Below are 21,023 nucleotides of genomic sequence, written 5' to 3' on the forward strand. Positions count from 1 at the left end.
GCTCCCAAACAGACTGTAAATTAAATTTAAAAGAAGCCAGTCTCTTTCTAAATGAGAACCTGACATGCTGTCTTGAGGACTGCTCACTTCCTTTCAGCCACTCCTGTGTACAACCTTAAGGAGTCTTGTTGTCTACTGGAGAACGTACACCTACGCGAAGTGGAGTGATCATGAAATGCTGCTTTTCCTACATATTGGAGTTTCAGACTAAGGCTTCAGACCTGTAGGTGCTTGGTAGATGTACACTTTACACATTGTAATGCCACTACCTGTGGAGTAAAGGTAGAGAAGAGAAAGTCAACACGACGCTGATGAGGAGGAGCTGGAACATACTGTTAATACTGAACAGCATTTTGAAAAGTAGGCAATAGGTTTAAATAATACTTGTCAGACAAGAAATGTCTTCAAAGAAAGATGCGGAATCAAGAAAATAAGCGCTGCTACACACCCCTTTACTTGAACCTCAGTTTAAATGTATCGCTATTAGTGTTCTTATTAACAGTCAGGAGGATTTGGTATGGTCAGAGATTGGGATGAGCCTTTCTCCTGCAACTTTATTTACCAGGAGAGGAACCAATAGTGTAATTTGCTATCCAAACTGGTGATGGCTACTTTGTGGTTTCATAGCCTTCCGAACTGTGAAGAAGTGTGATGTGACATTGTGTGAAAACCAAGTTGCAAGCCCTGGGGTAGACTAAGTAATTCATAAGCAATGATTTTTTTAATTTTTTTTTTTTTACAGGCAAGCTGTATCTTGTTTTTCTAGTAAAGCAAATTAGAATAGTATTAAAACATACGGGAAAAAAAATGTAACAAAAAGCTTTTTTATTGCAAGAGTGGTTTAACACTGGGACAGACTGCCCAGAGAGGTTGTGGCATCTCCACCCTTGGAGATATTCAAAAGCCATCTGGACAGGGTTCTGAGCAACCGGCTCTAGGCAACCCTGCTCCGAGCAGGCGGGTTGGACCAGATGATCTCCAGACATCCCTTCCAACCTCAAATATTCCATAATTCTATGACTCTGATGACATACTGTGCTACTGAACAAGATCTGATTTGGTGTGGGGAGGCAGATGGGCTCTGCCTGCTCCTTTATTACAGACTCTTAGTGGCCATCTTAATTTTGTTTTCACTTTAACGAAGCCATTAGGTTTGCAAACCACATTCTGTGTTATTTTTAAGGTGTTTTTGTTTAATAAAACAAAGAAAAACGCACATTAAGTGAACAGTCTAAGCTTAAAAAATAACTGGAGACCGCCAAAATTTGTCAAATAATCCTCCTGGATTTCCATGGAAGCCATTTTAGTAACACCAGGGGTTTATATCAGTGAGGACATTGCAGAGGCATTCGCTTACACAGCATTTTTCTAAAATTAACCAGAAGTCGAAAATCCCACATATCACACAAGCTATTATTTCTCCATAAAACATGGACTGAAGAGAGTTGGAAACTTCCAGTGATTCTTCACCACTTCTGCCAAGGATATACAATCACTAAATGAGATGGCTGTAAAGATCTATGACAAACCACTTTTAACACCCATGGATCAAAGTACTTGACGGAGTTAACTAAAATGTGCCTAAATTCTGCACGCAAGCACTGAGAGTCATTGCTGTGGTGGCCGATGGCAGCCTTGGAAGGGAGCAAGAGACAGGGTACACCAGAGCTGTGCAAAACAGAAAACCTTGTGTTCATTTTGCTGACATGTCATGGAATCTGGGACAGCTGACGGTATCACACAGGGAGCAGAAATAGCCTTTGGAGTTATAGGCTCAAGGTTAGAACAAGATTAAAGCTGAGCTGGCCTGAACGTAGCTGGCCTGAATAGTAGTGAATATAAGCTACCCAAACAGTTCAGAGGCCAACATTAATCGAGATGTTATTGTGGTATACCCTGGTGTAAAGCCTTAGCTTACTCTTTCAGCTCCCAGTGGAAACCTTAAATAGTAGATAGGTCTTTTGTTTTTTTAATGTTTACTAGATAATTCCCACAAACAGCTACAATACCCTGCTTTTAAAGAGGCCTTACGGCAGCATGAGAATTTTAAGCATGAGCTTGCAAGACAGCTCAGGACGCCAGCAATAATAGTATATTTTAAAAAGCATACTACTGTGTTCTTAACCATTTAGCACTTATTTCAGAAAGTGAGTCAAGGTCTGGTGTAATCCAAGCTAACGGTATTGCTGAAGAGTCCAAGAAAGGAAATAAACGGGCATGTCACGTTCCAACACAAATTCTCACTCTGAGGTCAAACTGTCTTACGTCTCAAAGGGATGATGTTCTTTGCTGCTAGGAATCTTGAAAAATCTAAAATAGTGGCAAATACAATAAAGAATGTTCGTCATTTTTATATTTTTTTAACTAGTTACTTGCATGAGTTACAATGAAAGAGCATCCTCATCTTTTTGACCGAAGACTTGTTTCTAGGGATAGTAAATTAAAAAACAGATACTGCTGACTTCTTAAGGCAAAACCGCAGTAACTCAGGTTGAGTGTCTGAGCTGAACATATGCACACCAGATTCTCCAGGCAACAGCAACCACTCTCATATGGTTTCAATGGTCTGTCTTGTACTGGGTCCTGCTGCTTGTTATTAAACCAAAAATTAAGGAGACAGAAATTAAGAAAAAGGACAGGCAGGGGAAACACCATTATCGCCCCTCTTTTGAGTACTCAGTACTTTTCAAAAGCAAACCAAATACATACATAGTTAGTTGTAGACTTCAGACTCTCCTTTAGGTTTGAAATTTTGAAAACCATACTCCATGTCCTTTATTCTGGTTCATTACTGTTGACAGCGGTCACAGACACTTAAGAATGGCAGTTTTATAATCCACACCAATCAAAATTACTCATTAACATTAACCAATCTTCTCTTGCAGTTGTTAGTCTGATGTTGCTCCGTCACCATTTCTGTTACCATTATATGCTTCAGAGCGAGACCACCTCTCAGCCAGAGCCACACAGAGGAGACAGACGGAAGAAAGCTGGGCTGCTGGACTGGTTTGAATCCTGCAGAGCCCTGGCAAGACCAGGGTGCTGCTCAGCCTGTGCAGAGCAGGACTTCAGACTAAGGGAGAACTTTGTGGTAACCACCATTAAGATGACTAAGGACTTTGGATGCCCTAGGGCTAGACAGCAACAAAGCAGGAATAGAGCAGTTTTTGACTTGTACCCTATGCCTAAATGATTAAATCTTCCTTTGGGTCTGAAGTTTAACTGTGAATTTCTAAATGACATTTTGTGACCTTTTTTAAAAGCTCAAGCATCATTTCAAAATGAATATTTCATGAATTCTTTCACTCATTGTGGAGCAGCTGAAATCTGATCAACCAGTGAATTCTTTCCTAAGTGGTAAATCAAATTCTAACAATGTCATTTCCAATAACCTCAGCTCCTTGGCATGTTTTTAAAATTTGTTTACATTACTCTTCAACTCCTTAACATACTTATGGAAAGTAAGGACAAGAAAGCTACAAATAAACCTCAAATTCAGAAATAAAAGCCCATAATTTCACTATTTCTAATGTGGCTTTACCTCTCTTCAACCACAGTAGGATAATTAAAATATGCACATTGCTGTGGAAACACGTATTTATATAGAAGCCAACAAATGGGAGAGTTAGTAATTGGATTTTCTAAGATGAAACAGTTGGTCCCCAGCATTAGTGCTTTCCCTTCTTAACTCTTGTTCCTCCTCACTGAAAATGCGGAAGATGAGGACGTTCATTACTTGCCTGATTTGGCGCACTCTAGAAACACTTTGCTCTAATTTTTACTCATTTAATCGCTTGAGTTAACTGCATCCCAGAAAAAAAAAACAGGGCTTGAGTGCTATCCACATTCTGCAGCAAAACATGCAAAATTAAGCAGATGCTTCGCATTCCCCATTTTTCTTCAGGATTTACTGAGTGAGCAGGCCTAGCAAACTTTGTTTTTTTAATTAACTTTTATCCAGAAAGATCTTACTGTGTTTGCAGATCATGTTACAGAAATTAAAGTGATAGGTAAGGCTGAGAATTCTCCCCTTAAATTTTCAATATCAGTCTTCTGGAATTTTCAAAAATTTCCTTTTAAATGGAAGTTTCCCCATGGCCAGTTTCAACCATGTGTTGAAGTCTGAAGATTCAATAATGAAATTACTTTATCTGTTCTATCCCTAGGTGATCCCACTTTGGCAGGGGGGTTGGACAAGATGATCTCAGGGGTCCCTTCCAACCCCTACCATTCTGCGATTCTGTTCCATGTTTATAGAGTTAAGAGGTAAATCTTTACTATGGCATATGGAATCATAGAATCATAGAATAGTTTGGATTGGAAGGGACCTTTAAAGGTCATCTAGCCCAACCCTCCTGCAATGAGCAGGGACATCTTCAACTAGATCAGGTTGCTCAGAGCCCCATCCTACCTGACCTTCAATGTTGTCAAGGATGGGGCATCTACCACCTCTCTGGACAACCTGTGCCAGTGTTTCACCACCCTCATTTTGAAAAAAATTCCTTATCTTTATTCAAAATCTGCCCTCTTTTAGTTTAAAACCATTACCACTTGTCCTATCATAACAGGCCCTGCTAAAAAGTCTGTCCCCATCTTTTTTATAAGCCCCTTTCTGTACTGAAAGGCTGCAGTAAGGTCTCCCCAGAGCCTTCTCTTCTCCAGGCTCAACAACCCAAACTCTCTCAGCCTGTCCTCACAGGAGAGGTGTTCCATCCCTCTGACCATTTTGGTGGCCCTCCTCTGGACCCGCTCCAACAGGTCCACATCTTTCCTGTGCTGAGGGCTCCACAACTGGATGCAGGACTCCAGGTACCTTCCTCTCGACCTATTTCATATTACCATAAAGTGACATCTCATGATTAATTCACAAATTCAGTCCCTATCTGTGTGTTTATGGCTTGCTCTTTAGGTCAATGGAAATCTTCTATATGAGAATAAAACCAAATTTCAGCCCTAAATATTAAACTTTGGTATGGACTTTAAACGACTGACTCTTTGCAAAATTATATCAGCAATTTTATAAATATCTAAGTTTTCCACTTTATCCTCACATACACGATATATGCCACTCATGTTCTAAAATGTTCATAATTGCTTCTTGCATGACAGACATGAAAGTAAATTTGTAGTGAATCAGCAAAACAAGGGCTTTTTCTTGCAAACAGCAGACTCTCACTGTCTGCACAATTCTTTAAATGAAAGACACTACTGCTTTTCCTTTGTGCATAGGCAGGCACATCAAGGCATGAAGAACTGAAGCTTTCTTCCAACATTAGCGTTGACCAATGCAAGTCATGCTCAATGGGCAGGTTGTCCAAGATAATCCAACCTTCTGCTGAAGGTGTGGGTTCCCGTCAGTAGCCTGCAGTTCATAGAGGCTCAGTATGAGCAGGCAGGGCAAAATTTAAGACTGTGCTACCAAATATGATACCAGGTACAATAAGAAGTTTGAAACACACAAGGAAATACGTATTCTATAATACAAACCACATGTAAGGAAATTAATCCCCTTTTATTCGGCACTCATTAGCCAGTATCTAAACTACTGCATCCAGTTTTAAGCCCCCCTCCAGTACATGAAAGATGCTAATATGTGAGTTCAGTGGCTGGCCACCAAGGTGTTTGGGGCTCGAGCACTTGCCCCGTGAGGAGAATCTGAAGGAGCTGGGCTTGTTCAGCCTGGAAAAGGGATGGCTTTGGGGGCACCTAAGAGCAGTCTGCCAGAGTCTAAGAGAAAGCTGTCAGGAAGATGGAGCTAGGCTCTTCCCAAGGGTGCATGTAGGAGGAGGAGAGACAGCAGACAAGAGAGGGTCCAACTGCATGTCAGAAAAAAATCCTTCTCCATGAGGACAGTCAAGCACTGGAACAGGTTGCCCAGGAAGACTGTGCAGTCTGTGTCTTGGGAGGTTTTCAAGACCCAACTGGACAAAGCCCTGAGCAAGCTGATGTGATCTCATAGCTAAGGCTGGTTTCGGCAGGTTGGTCAGACCAGATGGCCTCCTGAGGCCCCTTCCAACCTCAATTGGTCTATCGAGAATTATTTTTCCTAGGCCAGTATATCCACAGAAAAACTGTTGCACAGAGTCACATCTGCTGGCAAATGTTCATTTCTTTTGCTTAGATATAGCTACAACATTTCACTGTTTTCAGCTGTCAGTTTTTCATTTATGACATGCTATCACCAACAGCATGATGCTGCCTAGCAACTTATCCCAAATAGTAAAATATAACTGGGAAGGAAAAAGACAAAATGTGAAGAGTATTATTTGTAAACACATTTATTCTTAAACATATTTGTTTTCCTTTTTTTTTTTTTAATGAGATGTCAGCGGTCTGATTGCTATCTAGTCCTGCAAACACTAAAATTAGATGCTTAAATTTACTGGGATGGTTAATGCTGGTAATGCACATACGCCAGTGTTGGCAGGACTGCATCCATAATCCTGAGACCAGCTCCCTAACTGGCTTATTAGTTCTCATTGTAAACATCAAACAGATATAATCTAAAGGAACCTAATATAATTTATTGCCATATGTTTTCCTTCTGCTTTCTGGGGTATTTTGCTGAGGGTTTTGTTTTCCAAATCCTATTCCGTGTCTTTAATGCCATCATACTAACAACTGCATTTGCAGGATTACCTCTTTAATTTTGCTAATTTTACAAGCCCCAGAAAGCTTTCGGCTCACATTATTTTGTATCAACCAGTATCATTTAAAGACAAATTATAATTTACAGAAATTTATCTTTTTTTTTCCCAAGAAGATAAAAATACAGATTGAAACAAGGCAACTTCATTTATAGAAAATGTTTTCCAAGTACTTATTTATTTATTTGTTTATTTGTGGTATCTCTGTATGACAGGTGATGCTGTTTTATGAATTTATTTCACTGTTGAGCTCGAGACGGCGCTTTTATCTGGCTCTTCAGTAATTTGAAAATTAACCGAACCACCCAGCTGATGCTACCAGTGAAGTGAACACTCTGCAGCGGCAAAGTGGTGCGCAAGTACTAAAAAAGCGTTGAGACGCACGAAGAGGGTTTCTTACCAAAATAAGAAAGCTATCCTAGTACTTGAAAACCATCATCAGAAAGAATAATAATAAATAAAACACCATCAGAACACCCTAAGCCCCAAACCAAAAACCTATTGCACAGCGGCTGTGCCTCCTCAGCCTCAGAGGGGGTCACATCCCGGGTGGGCTCTTCCTCACTTCGCCCACCACTGGCGTGTTTCGGGGCGCAGCGAAGACATTTCAGAGTGTTTTGCGTGACGGGGACCACCGGCCGCCGTGGGCTCACCCCCCGGCTCCCGCGCCGTGACGCCGTATTTCTTCTCAACCGGGCGGCTCTAGCAATTCCAGGCGGGTGGTGTTTTTTTTGGTTGTTTGTTGTTTTTTGGTTTTTTTTTTTAATGTGCGTGTGTGCGTTCGGTACCGTCTCCTCCTCACCTGCTCCCTCCCCGGCGCCGGCCCGCCCGGCCCCTCCCGCCGCCGTTGCCGAGAGACCGAGGGCGGCCGCCGCCGCTGCCGGGCGGGCCCCGCCGCCCCGATCCACCGCGGGGAGGACGGCGTACGAGGCAGGCACACGACTGTAACACCTCACACACTCGCGGGGGGCCGGGGCCGGCCCCTCCCGACCGCGCCATGAAGGGACATGCTGGCGGTAGGTCGGAGGCGTCGGGCGCGGCGCTTGGCTCGGTACACGGTGGGCCCTGGCTCCCTCCCGCCCCCTTCCCCGGCCCTTCGATCGCCGGCGACCGCTGGGGCCGCTGGCGGTTCCCAGGGAGAGGGGCGGGCACGGCGAGAGGCCCGGCCGGCTTCCGCGGGAGAGTAGGGGCGGTGGCGCCTTTCCTCATCGCCCGCCCCAACCCTCCTTCCCCCCGCGGGGTGGGAGGGGGCGCTCCGGGCCGGCCTCGGGGCCTGCTGCTGTTGGGCCTCGCTGGGGCCGGGCGGCCCCCGCCACCCCGGGCCGCCCTCCACAGCCCTCAGTGGGGCGAAAACGTGCCTGTCTCTTCGTTACTGAGGCAGAGCAGGGCCGTGGGGCGAGCAGGCCTCTTTATCATAGGCCGGGGTTGCGCTAATTTAATGGGGTGGTTGTGGATGGGGCCGAGGCAGGATGGGGTGCGCTCTGGGGAGCCGTTTCCCTGCCTGGTTCGCAGGCTGGTGGCTATGGGGTTGCGGTGGTTGGAGAGAGCAACGTACCTAGGCCCCAAGTCAGTCTCTTCAACGTGCAGTTTCAGGGGTCTCAACACTGTTCGTGGAGTGGGGAGAGAGGTGCTGAACGTTTTTTTGTTGTTGACATCTTTTTATTTTAGCACTCCTGGTAATGTCAGAGACACGCTTCTAGGAAGAATGGAGGTTTCTGATGGCCTTTACGTGCAGATGTAGCTTTTAAGTCAGCTATGATTTGGTCAGTTACCCATTGTTGCATTCTGAGTCACTCATAAGGGAAATATTCACGATGAGAAAATACTAAATGCCATTTGAGGCTTTTGGTTTTGTCTTAAGCATCTTCAATTTCCTGTTTCATTTCATTGTCCCTCTCTCTTTTCATTTCCTTCTACAGCAGCCACATCCCACCTGCCCTCTAAGTGACCAACAGAGAAATAATACATATTAACAATGAACTAAGCTTTGCTGCATAAATCACAAAGTTAAGAAACTTTAATAGAAGGAGAAAAAAATCTACATTTCTTTGAACTGGTCTCTCTGGCTGCTGGAAGACTCCAGCTCTCCACAAGCTCATGGAGACTTGGAGTCTCCAAGTCACCTTTGGAGACTTTTAGGAACAGTTAGGGGAAGTTTTGTCTAACTGTTTGAGCTCCGTACTGTGTTTTAAAATGAAATTTTAAAGCTGTAACAATCAGCATGTCATTTGTGCTTTAGAAATGTAGACCCATAGTCTTTTTGCTTGGTGCATCTGCAATCTGGTCTATCACAGTTCATTCCTGTTTAAGCTATTCCTTCTGGAAAAAAAACTTACTCTGTTTTGACTTATTTCCAGCTTCTGGACGTTGCTGGTACAATGAACACTATGTAGACCTGTGTGGCATTTATCCAAACCTAGGTCTTGAGTACAGCGGTTTCAGTTCTTAAACCCCAGGAGATGACTAGTATCAAGATGTGTCGTAGGGAGTCATGGCATACTGGACCAAGCTCTGGAAGATGTGCGGGAGTCTTGGATTTTCATGGATAAGAATGTCATCTTAGGGCATGAGTATCTCATAATGAGGCAGAACTGTTACTGGCTTGTGGGAATTTGGGTTTCCGCCCCACCCCCCTATATATTTAGGAATTAATGCAATTTAAAACATGATTTTTGATGTATCTATGAGTAAAATAGAGGTGTCTCATTCACAAATTATTTTTACAGTGTTATTAATAGAATACTTCCGTGGTTGGAAAATGACTTGGATGTCCTGTAGATTTTGAGCATGAAATCTTTTTGTAGGTAAAGAGCAAAGTCGTCCTAATATGGGCATTATGGGTTGAATCATATTTTATTTTCCTTTCAGTCTTTTTCTGTTTTCCCTTTCTTTACCTCCATAGTCTCTTTTATTTCATTTGAAGTTTCCTGTATTGGTTAAGTACTGATAAATGTCTTGCTTTGGGAGACAGCACTCCCTGCCCCCTCCCCAAGGACAGTCAAGCAGTGGAACAAGATGCTCAAAGATACTGTATGGTCTCCATTGTTGGAGGGTTGCAAGACCAGACTGAAGTAACCTGACTGAACTGCAGTAGCCTGTAGCTTGAGCAGGAGATTGGACTAGAGACCTCCTGAGGCTCTTCCAACCTGAATTACCGTATGGTTGTATGATCTCAGTGTCGTGTGTCCCCCCAAAATAAAGCCTTCAGATTTGACCTTTTCTTCCTGAGGCATTACATTCAATCATTGTGTGTATGAAGATGGTAGTACAGTACCAAAGGTTCTGGCTGCAACTTTTAGGAACTACCCTGCAGCAATGAGAATGTGTATCAAATGTCAATTTGTTTGTTTTAAAGGAAAGATAAGAGGATAAGAAGGAATAGTCCTAATTTTGTTTTCGAGATTTCAAGTTTAAAATTTATAGGTTTAACTGTTTCACTGGCAATTCCTTAAATGATGGAAAGGGAAGAATTTGGGAGGGGAAGATTGTCTAGAATATTCAAATTTCTTAAATAAGTATTTTATCAAAAATTGTAACAATGCTAAAAGAATATAACGCCTGTTTATTTTACTTTTTTCATGTATGTAAATTTAAGTTATGAAAAGATGTATATACAGGGTTCTAGGCACACAAACCTGTAATTAGTGGTACAACAAGATCCCAGCAACATTAAAAAGACCACTTAAGCAGGCATGCTGCCAGCCATCTGCCTACAGAGAAGCGCCTTTACACCCCTGCATCATTCTGGGATTCAACCCTTTCTTTAAAACCCTGAAAAATAGATCTGCAGTATTCATAGCAGATTATTGGGTTATTTTAGAGAGAGAGGATGGATTGCTCCCTGAATCCTCTCAATGAACAAGCTGCTGCTTGCTGCCTGCCCCCTTGCTTTCACAGGGAGCCACAACACAGTTTCCACCTGGAGATGAGTAGACCTGAAAAGCAAATCCCAGAACACTGCGCTCGTATTTTTTTCCAGCATGATTCTTACTAAGCGTGTTGCTGCTCATCTTTGTCAGCTATGGGCTCTTGAGGATTTTCATATAGATTACATCGCAGTAGACGAATCTTAGGATAGCCAGTGTGGGGTAGGTGACCCACAGTCAAAGTGAGCTTTTGAAGTAATCTAACTGTTAATCCCTGCTATATATCCATAAAGGGAATACATTGCCATCAGTATATTCTCTACATATAATTGCTGTACATTGAGTGGCCATCATTGAATTTTAGCATTTTATCAACCATTCTGACAGAATGATGTTTAAAGGTATCTTTAAATTGGGCTTGGCAAGCTGTCTGGCTGTCAGGTCATGCCAATGTCAACATGTTGGGGGGAGACTGATGGTGCTCACCACTCCTGTGCTTTGTTTTCCACTGAAAGAAAAAACTGGTTACTTGTGGAGGGAAGTAGCTCCTTCATGCTCGGATGTGTCCCTCCTTTCAGGATACTTGGGCAGCTGGGACTGTGAAATATGGCAGTGTACCTGCTCTTTACTAGAGAAGTAGCTTTTGAGTGCCTCGAACTCTAATTTGTATGTAAAAGAAGCGGCATGGTAGAATGTGCCATGGTGTGGTCTAACAGTGTCATTTGAAAAATCATCTTCAGTTGTGTTTTTGTTTTACTCTACCCAATTTCTTAATTGAAAAATGTCAAAAAGCAAACCAATTTTATTTAAAATTATGCAGTTCATTACATGGCTGTGTCATGGCACCATGTGTATGTGTATGTTCTTCAAAACTTTATCTTCTGGATATTAGAAGGCTTATACGAAAAAGGACTCATGATATGACATTATGTGTTAGTAGTGGTAGGCTGTATATCTGGCTCACGTGAGATCTGCTTTTGTATGCAATGTGTTATTTGACTCTGTCTGCCGAGTAGGTCTGAGTTATTTTGGCTGGATCTGAGAGGAAGAACTTATGTTTTAGCCAATAAAAAGACAAAACATAGGGGACATGTTGGGAGCAAAGAGCTGAAGTCGGGACACCTGTCTGTTTTCAGACTAGATGTTCTTACGTTGGCAGCCTTAAGCAATTACTAACCTTTCCTCGATCCATGAACCCCAGTCCGGTATTTTTGGTCTGGGGTCCTGTTAGTAAGTACAAATGTCACCAGCTGTTCTTTCCTACCTGCATCCAAATGATTTGAAAATGTGAAAGTAACTGATTTTTAGGACATTTCCTTCAGTATACCTTTTTTGTGAAGAACTGTGTTTGGTTTTAGTAAATACTGAAGTTCGGTCAGCTATTAGCAGTATACTGTGTTCAAAATAATGAAGAGATTTTAAATTACTGAAATAAGTTTTTCCTTGAAACAAGTTGTGAGTTAATAACATCCATAGTGGCATGTGCCATGTGATTGTAGCCATTTGAATTCTTTCTTCTCTACCCTTCTAAAATTAAATGCATCTGTTCTGTCATGTATATAACTCTCTCACTTCAAATATTTTGCTACATGAAAACAAATACTGAAATGCCGTTCAGCTGTACCTTCACCCAAAAGCAGGGATGGAAGAACATGGGGATGGAAGGAGCAGGCAATAGAGAAACAGCAACAATTTACTAAGAAGGAAAGGAGAAAGCTATTGAGATGAAAGAATGAGAACTTACATTTTTCCTGTAACCGTATAATGCATACTACAGTTAAAAGCAATTTCTTCTTTAAGGTAGCCTGTAGGTTTTTGGGGTTTTTTATGATGTACAATATGTAAATGGAGTTTTGTCATCATGCTATGTGTATGGGTGTTCGCATCCTCTTCCTGTCACCCATTTTAGCTTTCACAGATAGTAAAAGGTTCAAAGATAATTATTCTTTTAGAAGTGTATGTGCCTTTTTGTGTGTCCCAGCTCTTGGGACAAGGTGGAAGGGGAGTTGACATTTTCAAAGCAGAGAGAGTTGGTGTTGAAGAGAGTGCTTGTAGGTGGCCAGCCCAGGGAGGACCTTCCAGCAGTGCTCACATGATCTCAGGTGACAAAGTCAGTAGGCAGTGAGAAAGAAGTATGTTGAAAGCCAGACATTACTAATTCCAAGGATTTGTCTGATTTTTAAACTCTCTCCGTAAGTCATAGGCAGGAATATCTGCTTTATTTTTCTATATATTTTTCTGTGAAGTAATTTTTCAACTGCCTTCTTTGTCTACCAGAGCATTATAAGCACATTTTCCTTACTTTGTGATAGGGATTTCTTGAACAGATTACACTGTATACAGTGAGCTTACTTTATAAATGCGACACAGATTTCTCAGCTTTTGATGTTGTGTAGGATCAGCTACTTTTTAAAATTTGTCTTTTGATTTTTGTAGGAAGTGCAAACTTCAATCAACACTTTGTGTTTAAACAGAGTCTTTGTGTTTAGCATGGCTGTCACAAACTGGGATCAGATCTTCTTCAGGCGTTTTTTTCTATAGTGTACAGTGGGTCTTAATTTCACCAACTATTGTGCTAGCATACTTTAATTTCATCAGAAGCTGCAAATTTAGCGGTTGGTGGTGATTTAGACAGTGTAGTGGGTGCTGAACATACCTGTAAATTCAGAGAGAGAGAGAGGAAGAGGCTGACCAAATGAATCTGAAGGGGCTCAGTGTATGAGTAATTTACTATTTAGTTTTCTTCCTTTAATTTGTCTTTGCTTCCAAAAATGGAGATTTAAAAGCAAAGATACTATATTCCTCCCTGAGAAGTTTGACACCTGCACTGTGGATTTTCATTGCTGCTGTAAACAAAATACTCCAAAGAAATGTGAAGTGGATGTAGCCCCAAAACTCCATGGTATTTTCCTGTCTCAAAACCTGTCTTTGCCCTGCATGCAATATTTCTTAAAAACTAGAAATATGTCCTAGAGAATGTATTAAGACTTTCATGTTAATAACAGGTTGTGATCAAAGAAAGACCTAATGATGTGTGTCGGAATCAATGCGAGAACTGCAGGGGTGGATTTGTAATCGGTGTTAGGGAGGACTACAACCTCCCCATTAGCACAGCTTGGTGTGGTGCTCACTGCGTGTCACATGCTGGAAGGAGTTCGTGCACAGCTCCCTTCCTCCTCTTCATCTTTCAGCTGGTTCCCCTTGCAGAAACAGGTGCAAAAAGAATTGTAGTCCAAGAGTTAAAATTCCTTACATACACAGAGGAGTCCCAAGGCTGCACCAGGGTTTGTGTTGCTCTAGAGTAACAGACAGATGTAAAAGCATGCATGTTCCCTGGAAAAATAAAATTAGTGAGAAAAACAACAAAAATGCATAAAAGTTTGAGAGCAACTGTGCTATGCTTTGAATAATCTTGCTAAAGACCATTTCCAGAAGATTCTTGGCTTGTCCTCGTCTGCATTTTTTTGTGGGCATTTCTGCTCATTTCAGAGGAGTAAACAAGCTGGTTCTTATATTCCATAAGTGTTTCCTCCTTTTCATTGGATTTATATACATGGCAATTTGTTTATTCAAGGCCACCTCTTAAAAACAAGAATTCTGGTCTTTTTAGTCACAACATTTAAATATGTGAACTGAATCCATTATGGAGATCTAAAGTTCACGATACTTTCTGTGCTCAGATCAATTAAAAAAAAAAAAAAAAAGATGCACTGTGTAAAAGGGTAAGTGGGAATTTCATTAGAAGGATATGGCTGATCTTCCAACACATCAGTTGTATAAGTAAGCAATACTGAGAAAGCCATAAAAACAACAGAGACTCTCTAATAGCCAGTTGATAATTATCTACTTTCTTCCCCAAATGGACATAGCTTGCTATATAGAGTGACATTTATTAAAAAAAGAAAATCAGTAGTGGCTTGTCAGTGTTTCATACCCTGAACCTTTTCTCATAATTACTGATTTTACTTAACTTCCTGATTCTCTATTTATTGGTACATATATTCTTAAGAGTTTTCTAGGAGCAGTGTCATAGCCATTACCAGAAATGGTAAACATAAGATTATTATTTTGTTCATTGACTGATTAGCTTTTGAGTTCCAAAGGAACATATTTACAAGAAACATTTTAGAAAGTGTCTTTTTTTTTTTCCTAAGGTCTTGAGAAATGAGGCTCCCAAGATATTGCAGTAAACTTCTTGTCATTGTGCTAAATGTAGCCATTTTAAGCTTCATGACCTCAAAAAGTACACCAACATCTCTGAGGCTTCAAGCATTTCTAGTTATGCTTTGGTCCAAGTAGAGAAAATAGGTCAATACATTAGGGTTAGATATAAATAGGAGAAAGAGGGAAATATTGCTAAAGAGGAGGAAGTAGTGAATTCAGTTATGAGAAAGATGTCAGAGCATGAAGCTTGAGCATCAGGATTAAGAGAACATACAATTTGTATGGTTATTATTTCAGTCTTCATTTGTTAGAGGAAGACTTTGTTTTGCAATATTTGCATGTTTTTAGTGACAGCTTACCACTTTCACTTGTACAAAGGTTGCTGTGACTGACGATCCAACACAAATAAAGGTGTCAGAAGTTGTCCTTTGTTTTGTACCTTTATATAACTTCTGTTTATTTTTTAAAATCAATTATTGCATAATGTCATCTCCTCCAGCTGGGAGCATCAGTCGAAGACCTTGACCCTGTTGCTTTATGGTCGATACACAGATAAACCAATGGTTCAGACTTGTTTTTTAAATATTAGACGGGAGATATGAGATAGGTGCGTATAGGGAGGAAAACACAAGGTTGTACTGATGGCACAGTCATCACGATCAGGAGTTTTAGTTTACTGACAGGTATGAAAGAAGGTACTGAAAAAACTTTGTAGAAGCCTGCAAGGAGCTCACATATGGAGCTTGTCATGTGTGGAGAGACACCATATAAGAAACCACAAAAGCACTCTTCTGAAAATGTATCAAGGGAACTGGAGACAGGAGCTGACCTCTTGAGTCTGAGTGAGAGAAAATAGACAGAGTACGAGTAGACTGAGGGACTTGGAAGAAGATGAATAGGTTATGTTTGCCATAACAGCTAAAAGAAGAGACAGCCAAGGATGCATAGGTGCATAGTGCTTGGACATGAAGCAGCAGCCTGTGCAGTTGAAAAGGCCAGCTGAGACCAAGCAGCTAAATTTGTGGATTTGCCGATACTTCGGCATCCTGAGCTCATTGTTTCCTCCAGCTGATCCAGGACAGTGTCTCTGGCATTCGTGCTGCATTTATCACTGTGATCTTTGGAGCTGTAATTACCAGGGCCTGTAGTGACAGGACAAGGGAGCAACGGTTTTAAACTGAAAGAAGGAAGATTTTGGTTGGACATAAAGAAGACATTCTTTATGATGAGGGTGTTGAGATACTGGAACAAGCTTCCCAGAGAAGTTGTGGATGCCTCATCATTGAAAGTGTTTGGTGGGGCTTTGAGCAACCTGATCTTGTGAAAGGTGTCTCTGCTTATGACAAGGGAGTTGGATTGGATGATATTTAAAGGTCCTTTCCAAGCCAAACCATCCATGATTCTATTTTATACTAGTTTTGACAAACTTTTGAAAAGTATAGTGTCACCTACAAACCATGCTTGGTCCAGAGTAAAAGTTCAGAACAAGCTCCCAAGATCTTGTTTTCTCCTTGCCCCTTGCTTTCCTGAAAAAAAATCCCTAAGGGATTGTATTTCATGAATGACAGAATTGTATTTCATGGACAGACTGTTAGTCCTTGGGAGAGTGTATCTTCTTCATCTCTTTGGATTTATTTAGACTTTGGGATCCATGAACTGTATCTGTGGGAAAGTCATTAATGAGATCTAACTCACCTTTCTGCTCTCACGGTGTGTCCGCTGATTGTGGCTTACAGCCTGACCTTGTGGAAATGACACATTTTCCTCATTGCTTCCATGTGCCAACACAAGCCCAAGAAACAGCCAGCTGTCTGGCTATTGAATAGGTAATTGCTAACATGAAAAGAAAAAGTGTTAGAAAAATACATGTTAATAGTGGTATATAGCAAAAAGGCTCTTCCGATTTCAGTAAAGAACATTTGTTGGCTGCTTAACATCGCCTGTTTGCCTTTGGCATGTTGGGCTTTATCTTAGCCTAGTGTAATAAATGGAAATGTCACCATTAAATTAAATGGCTCCAGGACAAATCCATCCAATGATTACTCCAGCTTTAAGTTCAGAGCAATAGCATTCTTTGTATATTGGTACAAATTTTCTGCCAGTGTTGCTAAGTTTCTGGTAATTGTTTCTGTTGCATACCTTTACGTAAATTTTTGTAAACTAACGAGAGCCATGTCAGTGATTTATATAGGCAAAGCTTTTTAATAAAATGAAGATCCTGTTAGCCAGTAAGTACAAAAGCAGTTTGCCTGAAAACAAAATGCTTTAGGTTATTTATAAAACTGTTCCAAATTCATTATAAAATGGTTTTAGTGAATTAATGTCTTCTCTTTTTTTCTCCCCAAGGAAGTTTCATGATTCTAGATAACAAAAGTTAACTTCAGGATGCTAAAAAGGAAACAAAGTTCAAGGGTGGAAGCCCAGCCGGTTACAGATTTTGGTCCTGATGAATCTTTGTCAGACAATGCAGATATTCTCTGGATTAACAAACCAGTAGGTATTTATTTCTGTAGTTACTAATTTTAAATATAACTTGTGTTGTTGAACTATGACTTCCACAAAAGATTCTGAAATAGATATTTGCCAGATGAAAGTATTGGGCTATAGTTGCTAATCTACCAGTTTATTTTTTGTAAAATGTCCAAAACTAAACAAACAGGTTTCTTCTGGTTGTTGGAAACTGATGGGGACAATCAAGCAGTGTTTGCCAACCAGTTCATCTGCTGATTGTTTTTTTTTAAACAGCCATTCTTTCAATTCAATGTCTCTGTTTCTAATTTCAAAAAACATGTTAGGAATTTAAGTTTGTAAAATGAGCTTTTGTAAAGGATGTTAAAAGGAACGTGTCATTGCTAAAGTGGTAGCCAGCAGGTGACACTTTGGACTTTCAGATTTCTCCTTTTACATCACTTATGATTATAAAAGTGTATTTTTGCTGGTTAATTTGAAGTACAGCTCACATTTTTCTTGTATCACTTAACCTACAACCCGCTCTAAGAAATAGATAGGTGTAAAACTGTGTGGCAGCTTGAAACTGGGGAAAGCTTCATTGGGGGAAGAGCTATTAGTAGAATGTGAAGTATTAATAAAATGCCTTTACCATGTAAATATGGTTATTACTATTATTTATCCATCAGTCAATGTGCATCTAGGATTCCTATATTTTGAGTGATTTATGTTTTTGCAGAGAAGTCATTTTTGCAATTCTCTTAGAAAGTAATGTATAAATTTTTACTTCGTAAAAGCAGAAAGTCAGATATTCTGAAATAAGACATGTTGTTGGCATTACATTCATTTAATGGAACTATCATCTCAATTGTGGTATGGATGCCAGATCCCCTCCGCTTTGCTGCTGAGTTTTAACACCTAAATCATTTACAAGACAACACCCATATATTAATTCATGCTAAGTAATTTTAAGTAGAATGTTTGTATTGACTACAGTTATAAGTTCAAAATATCATTGCAGAAATATATGCTGGGTTATTTACCTGTTTTCTCAGCACACAGTACACAGTTTTTTGATGGAATAATATTTTTCTTGTCACATGGATGGACTAGTTGTATATTGCTTAGCATGTATAAAACTGACATTTTACTGTGGCAGAGAATGGTTTTTATATCAGCCACACTTTAATGTTTATGTTAATTTTTTCAGTTTAAACAAGGTTTGAAAAGAAGTGGGTATTAAAGAGACATAAGAGAGATCGTTCATCAGGTGCCTTCCACTTCCAAATTATTAATTTGGGCTAAGAGTATGCAAATGACAGAGGTATTCAATTCAGGTCAAATATCATTACGCTTAGGTAAGCATGTAGTGAGTATTAAGTTAGGTGAGTGTTCTTAAATCTTCTTGATGTCAAAAGGTCTGAGGTGGTGTAAATGAGTGTAGAAGTTTTCCCCTGATGAAAAATTGTTATAAATACACTTTAGTTCAGTGGGTTTTGTTTGGAGAATATTTTTCTTGTTGAAGTGGTTTTTTTTCTTTTCCTGTTTTGATAGCTACAACCTTACCAACTCTGATTCATTACAGTTTTCTGTCTTCGAGATGTTTCAATGGTGTTTTGAGTCAAAAGAAAAAAAAATCCAACCTTTAAACCCCTGTATTGGTACATTCTGCTTTTTCATTAGACCTCTCACTGTGACTGGCGCTAAATAGCAGCCTTATTAATAATGATAGTAATGGGACTGAGACCTAAGTAGTCATAGAAATGAACTGTTCTCTTATAGCAGCAAAACTTGTTTGGAACAAAAGTCAATTCTGATATTAAGAAGTAGCTTTCTGTGACATAATCGCTTTTATATTTATTCTTTTCATAAAAGGAAGGATGCTTTTAATCCCTGTGCTTCTCATTTAATTTTTGGAATTGTAAACCGATTTAAAAATCAGTTCATGTAAATGTGGAACTAAAATTTTCCACATATATTTTCATTTAATGTATTCACCCAACTTATAACATCAACTAATTCCACTTATTGTCTGCACGTAAGTGTGACAAGTTGTCATTTGAAAAGAAAATGGATTACAAAAGCCACAAAGTAGCAATGATAGAATCCTAACTCTCAGTTTCCTGGCTCGTAATTCTTGATTTCTGAATTGTACAACCTCCCAAATTAACTACTAAAATTATACATGTATATATATACACACATATTTTATTTTACATATTTTATATATATGTGTAAAATAAAATAAAGTCAGGAGTGCTTATTTTTGGATGAAGACCTTTAATATATGGATCAAGATGTAAAAGAAAAATGCAAATGTGCGTTTAGAAAAAGTTCCAGTACAAGTTATGGAGACTAAATATTTGAGCTTTTTTTGAACATCAAAGTATTCTCACAATGTCTTTTTTTGTTTTTTTACAGTGGGTACACTCTTTACTACGAATCTGTGCCATCATCAGTGTTATTTCTGTTTGTATGAACACTCCAAAGACCTTTGAGCATTATCCTCCTCTCCAATATGTGACATTTGCTCTTGATACACTATTGATGTTTCTTTACACTGCAGAGATGATAGCAAAAATGCATATCCGTGGGATAGTTAAGGTAAGCATTTAAACAGTATTCTACATGTACTTAAGAAAGTGATCTGAATATATGCTGGTAACATTTGATCTTTGTTTTTTAACTTCTCAGTTAAAAGAGCAAAAAGCTCTTTTTGCTATGATTGTTTTTAACTGCAGGCAACACCATGGCATATAAACTGAAAAGACAGATTGAGAAAGATGCAGTTTTACTGCATAGTTAATCCCGCCAAAATATATTTCCAACATTCATAATAATGGTTTCCTACTAAGAAAGAGATAGTTTCATTGTATTAATATAAAGAATGAATGGAAAAATAAGCTAAACACACTAGCAAGAATATTTTGTAAATGTCTGGAGATCCATATATGGACTTAGAACTTTGATTTTCATTTCAGGAGGTTGTATGTGTTGTGTTGTGGTTAGTTTCTTTAAATAAGAACAGATGTCTTACTGTGAGATAAATGAGAACGTTATCTTGCTTTACTGATTTTTTTCCTTAATACAATGCATGTTGGTAAACAAATGCTTCTGTTATCATACGTTTACTATTGTTGCTGGACTAGTTTGTGTAAGTTGATATGATATTGGAGAATGTAAAACTGCAGACTTGTTCAGTAATCATTACTTTGTAGCATTAGTTTACTGATTGTTGCCATTGCCTTGATTCATGTTATACATGTATCCATGACAGTGCAGGTTATTTAATTTGCACACTGACATGTTACTCTTTGTTTAGTACATAAAAATACAATTGAATAGATTAGACATAACCACTGTTACGCAAATATAGATTGTTTAAATTTTAACAACTGAGGATTTGCTTACAGCTTAATGTCTTGTAGCATTCATCAGTGAATATAGTTACACTGAAATGAAGTGCCTTCATTGGTGCTATTCATGGAGTCATAGAATGACTTAGATTGGAATGGACTTCCGAGGTCATCTAGCCTGACCTGCTGCCCAGAGCAGGTACAGTTAGATGAAGTTGCCCATGTCTTGGGTTGTCCAGGTGAATCTCAGATTCCCTCCAAGGATGAAGGGTCTACAAGCTCTCTAGACAGCCTGTTGCATTGCTTGACCAGCCTCATGCAAAAAATTGTTTTCCTAATACTCAGTCAGAAGTTTCCATGTTCCAACTTGTGTCCCTTGTATCTTTTCTTACCGCTGTGCACTTCCAAGAAGAGTTTGCCTCCGTGATGATGGCTCACATCAAACTGGTGTTTTTTAATTATGTTTGGCAATGGAGCACGAACAATAGTTATCATTGTCATGGACTTTTAAAAGTCTCCCAGTCCTAATGTGATGTCCAATC

At 39.7% G+C, this 21,023-nt stretch overlaps 1 protein-coding gene across 2 annotated transcripts in view; it reads left to right on the forward strand.

The window, feature by feature from the left end:
* Positions 1 to 17,062: 17,062 nt before the first annotated feature.
* NALCN (sodium leak channel, non-selective) overlaps positions 17,063 to 21,023 on the forward strand; it is a gene marked incomplete at both ends in the record, with an annotated part of 249,303 nt that continues 245,342 nt past the window's right edge. For both annotated transcript variants that reach the window (XM_082006124.1, XM_082006125.1), the window contains 2 exons: positions 17,063 to 17,170; positions 19,547 to 19,729. In XM_082006124.1, coding sequence (XP_081862250.1) covers positions 17,063 to 17,170; positions 19,547 to 19,729 — 291 coding nt within the window. The remainder of the gene's footprint in view (positions 17,171 to 19,546; positions 19,730 to 21,023) is intronic.

This window comes from Phaethon aethereus (genome assembly GCF_964289735.1).
Source record: "Phaethon aethereus genome assembly, chromosome: 1".
In the NCBI taxonomy this organism is placed as follows: Eukaryota; Metazoa; Chordata; class Aves; order Phaethontiformes; family Phaethontidae; genus Phaethon; species Phaethon aethereus.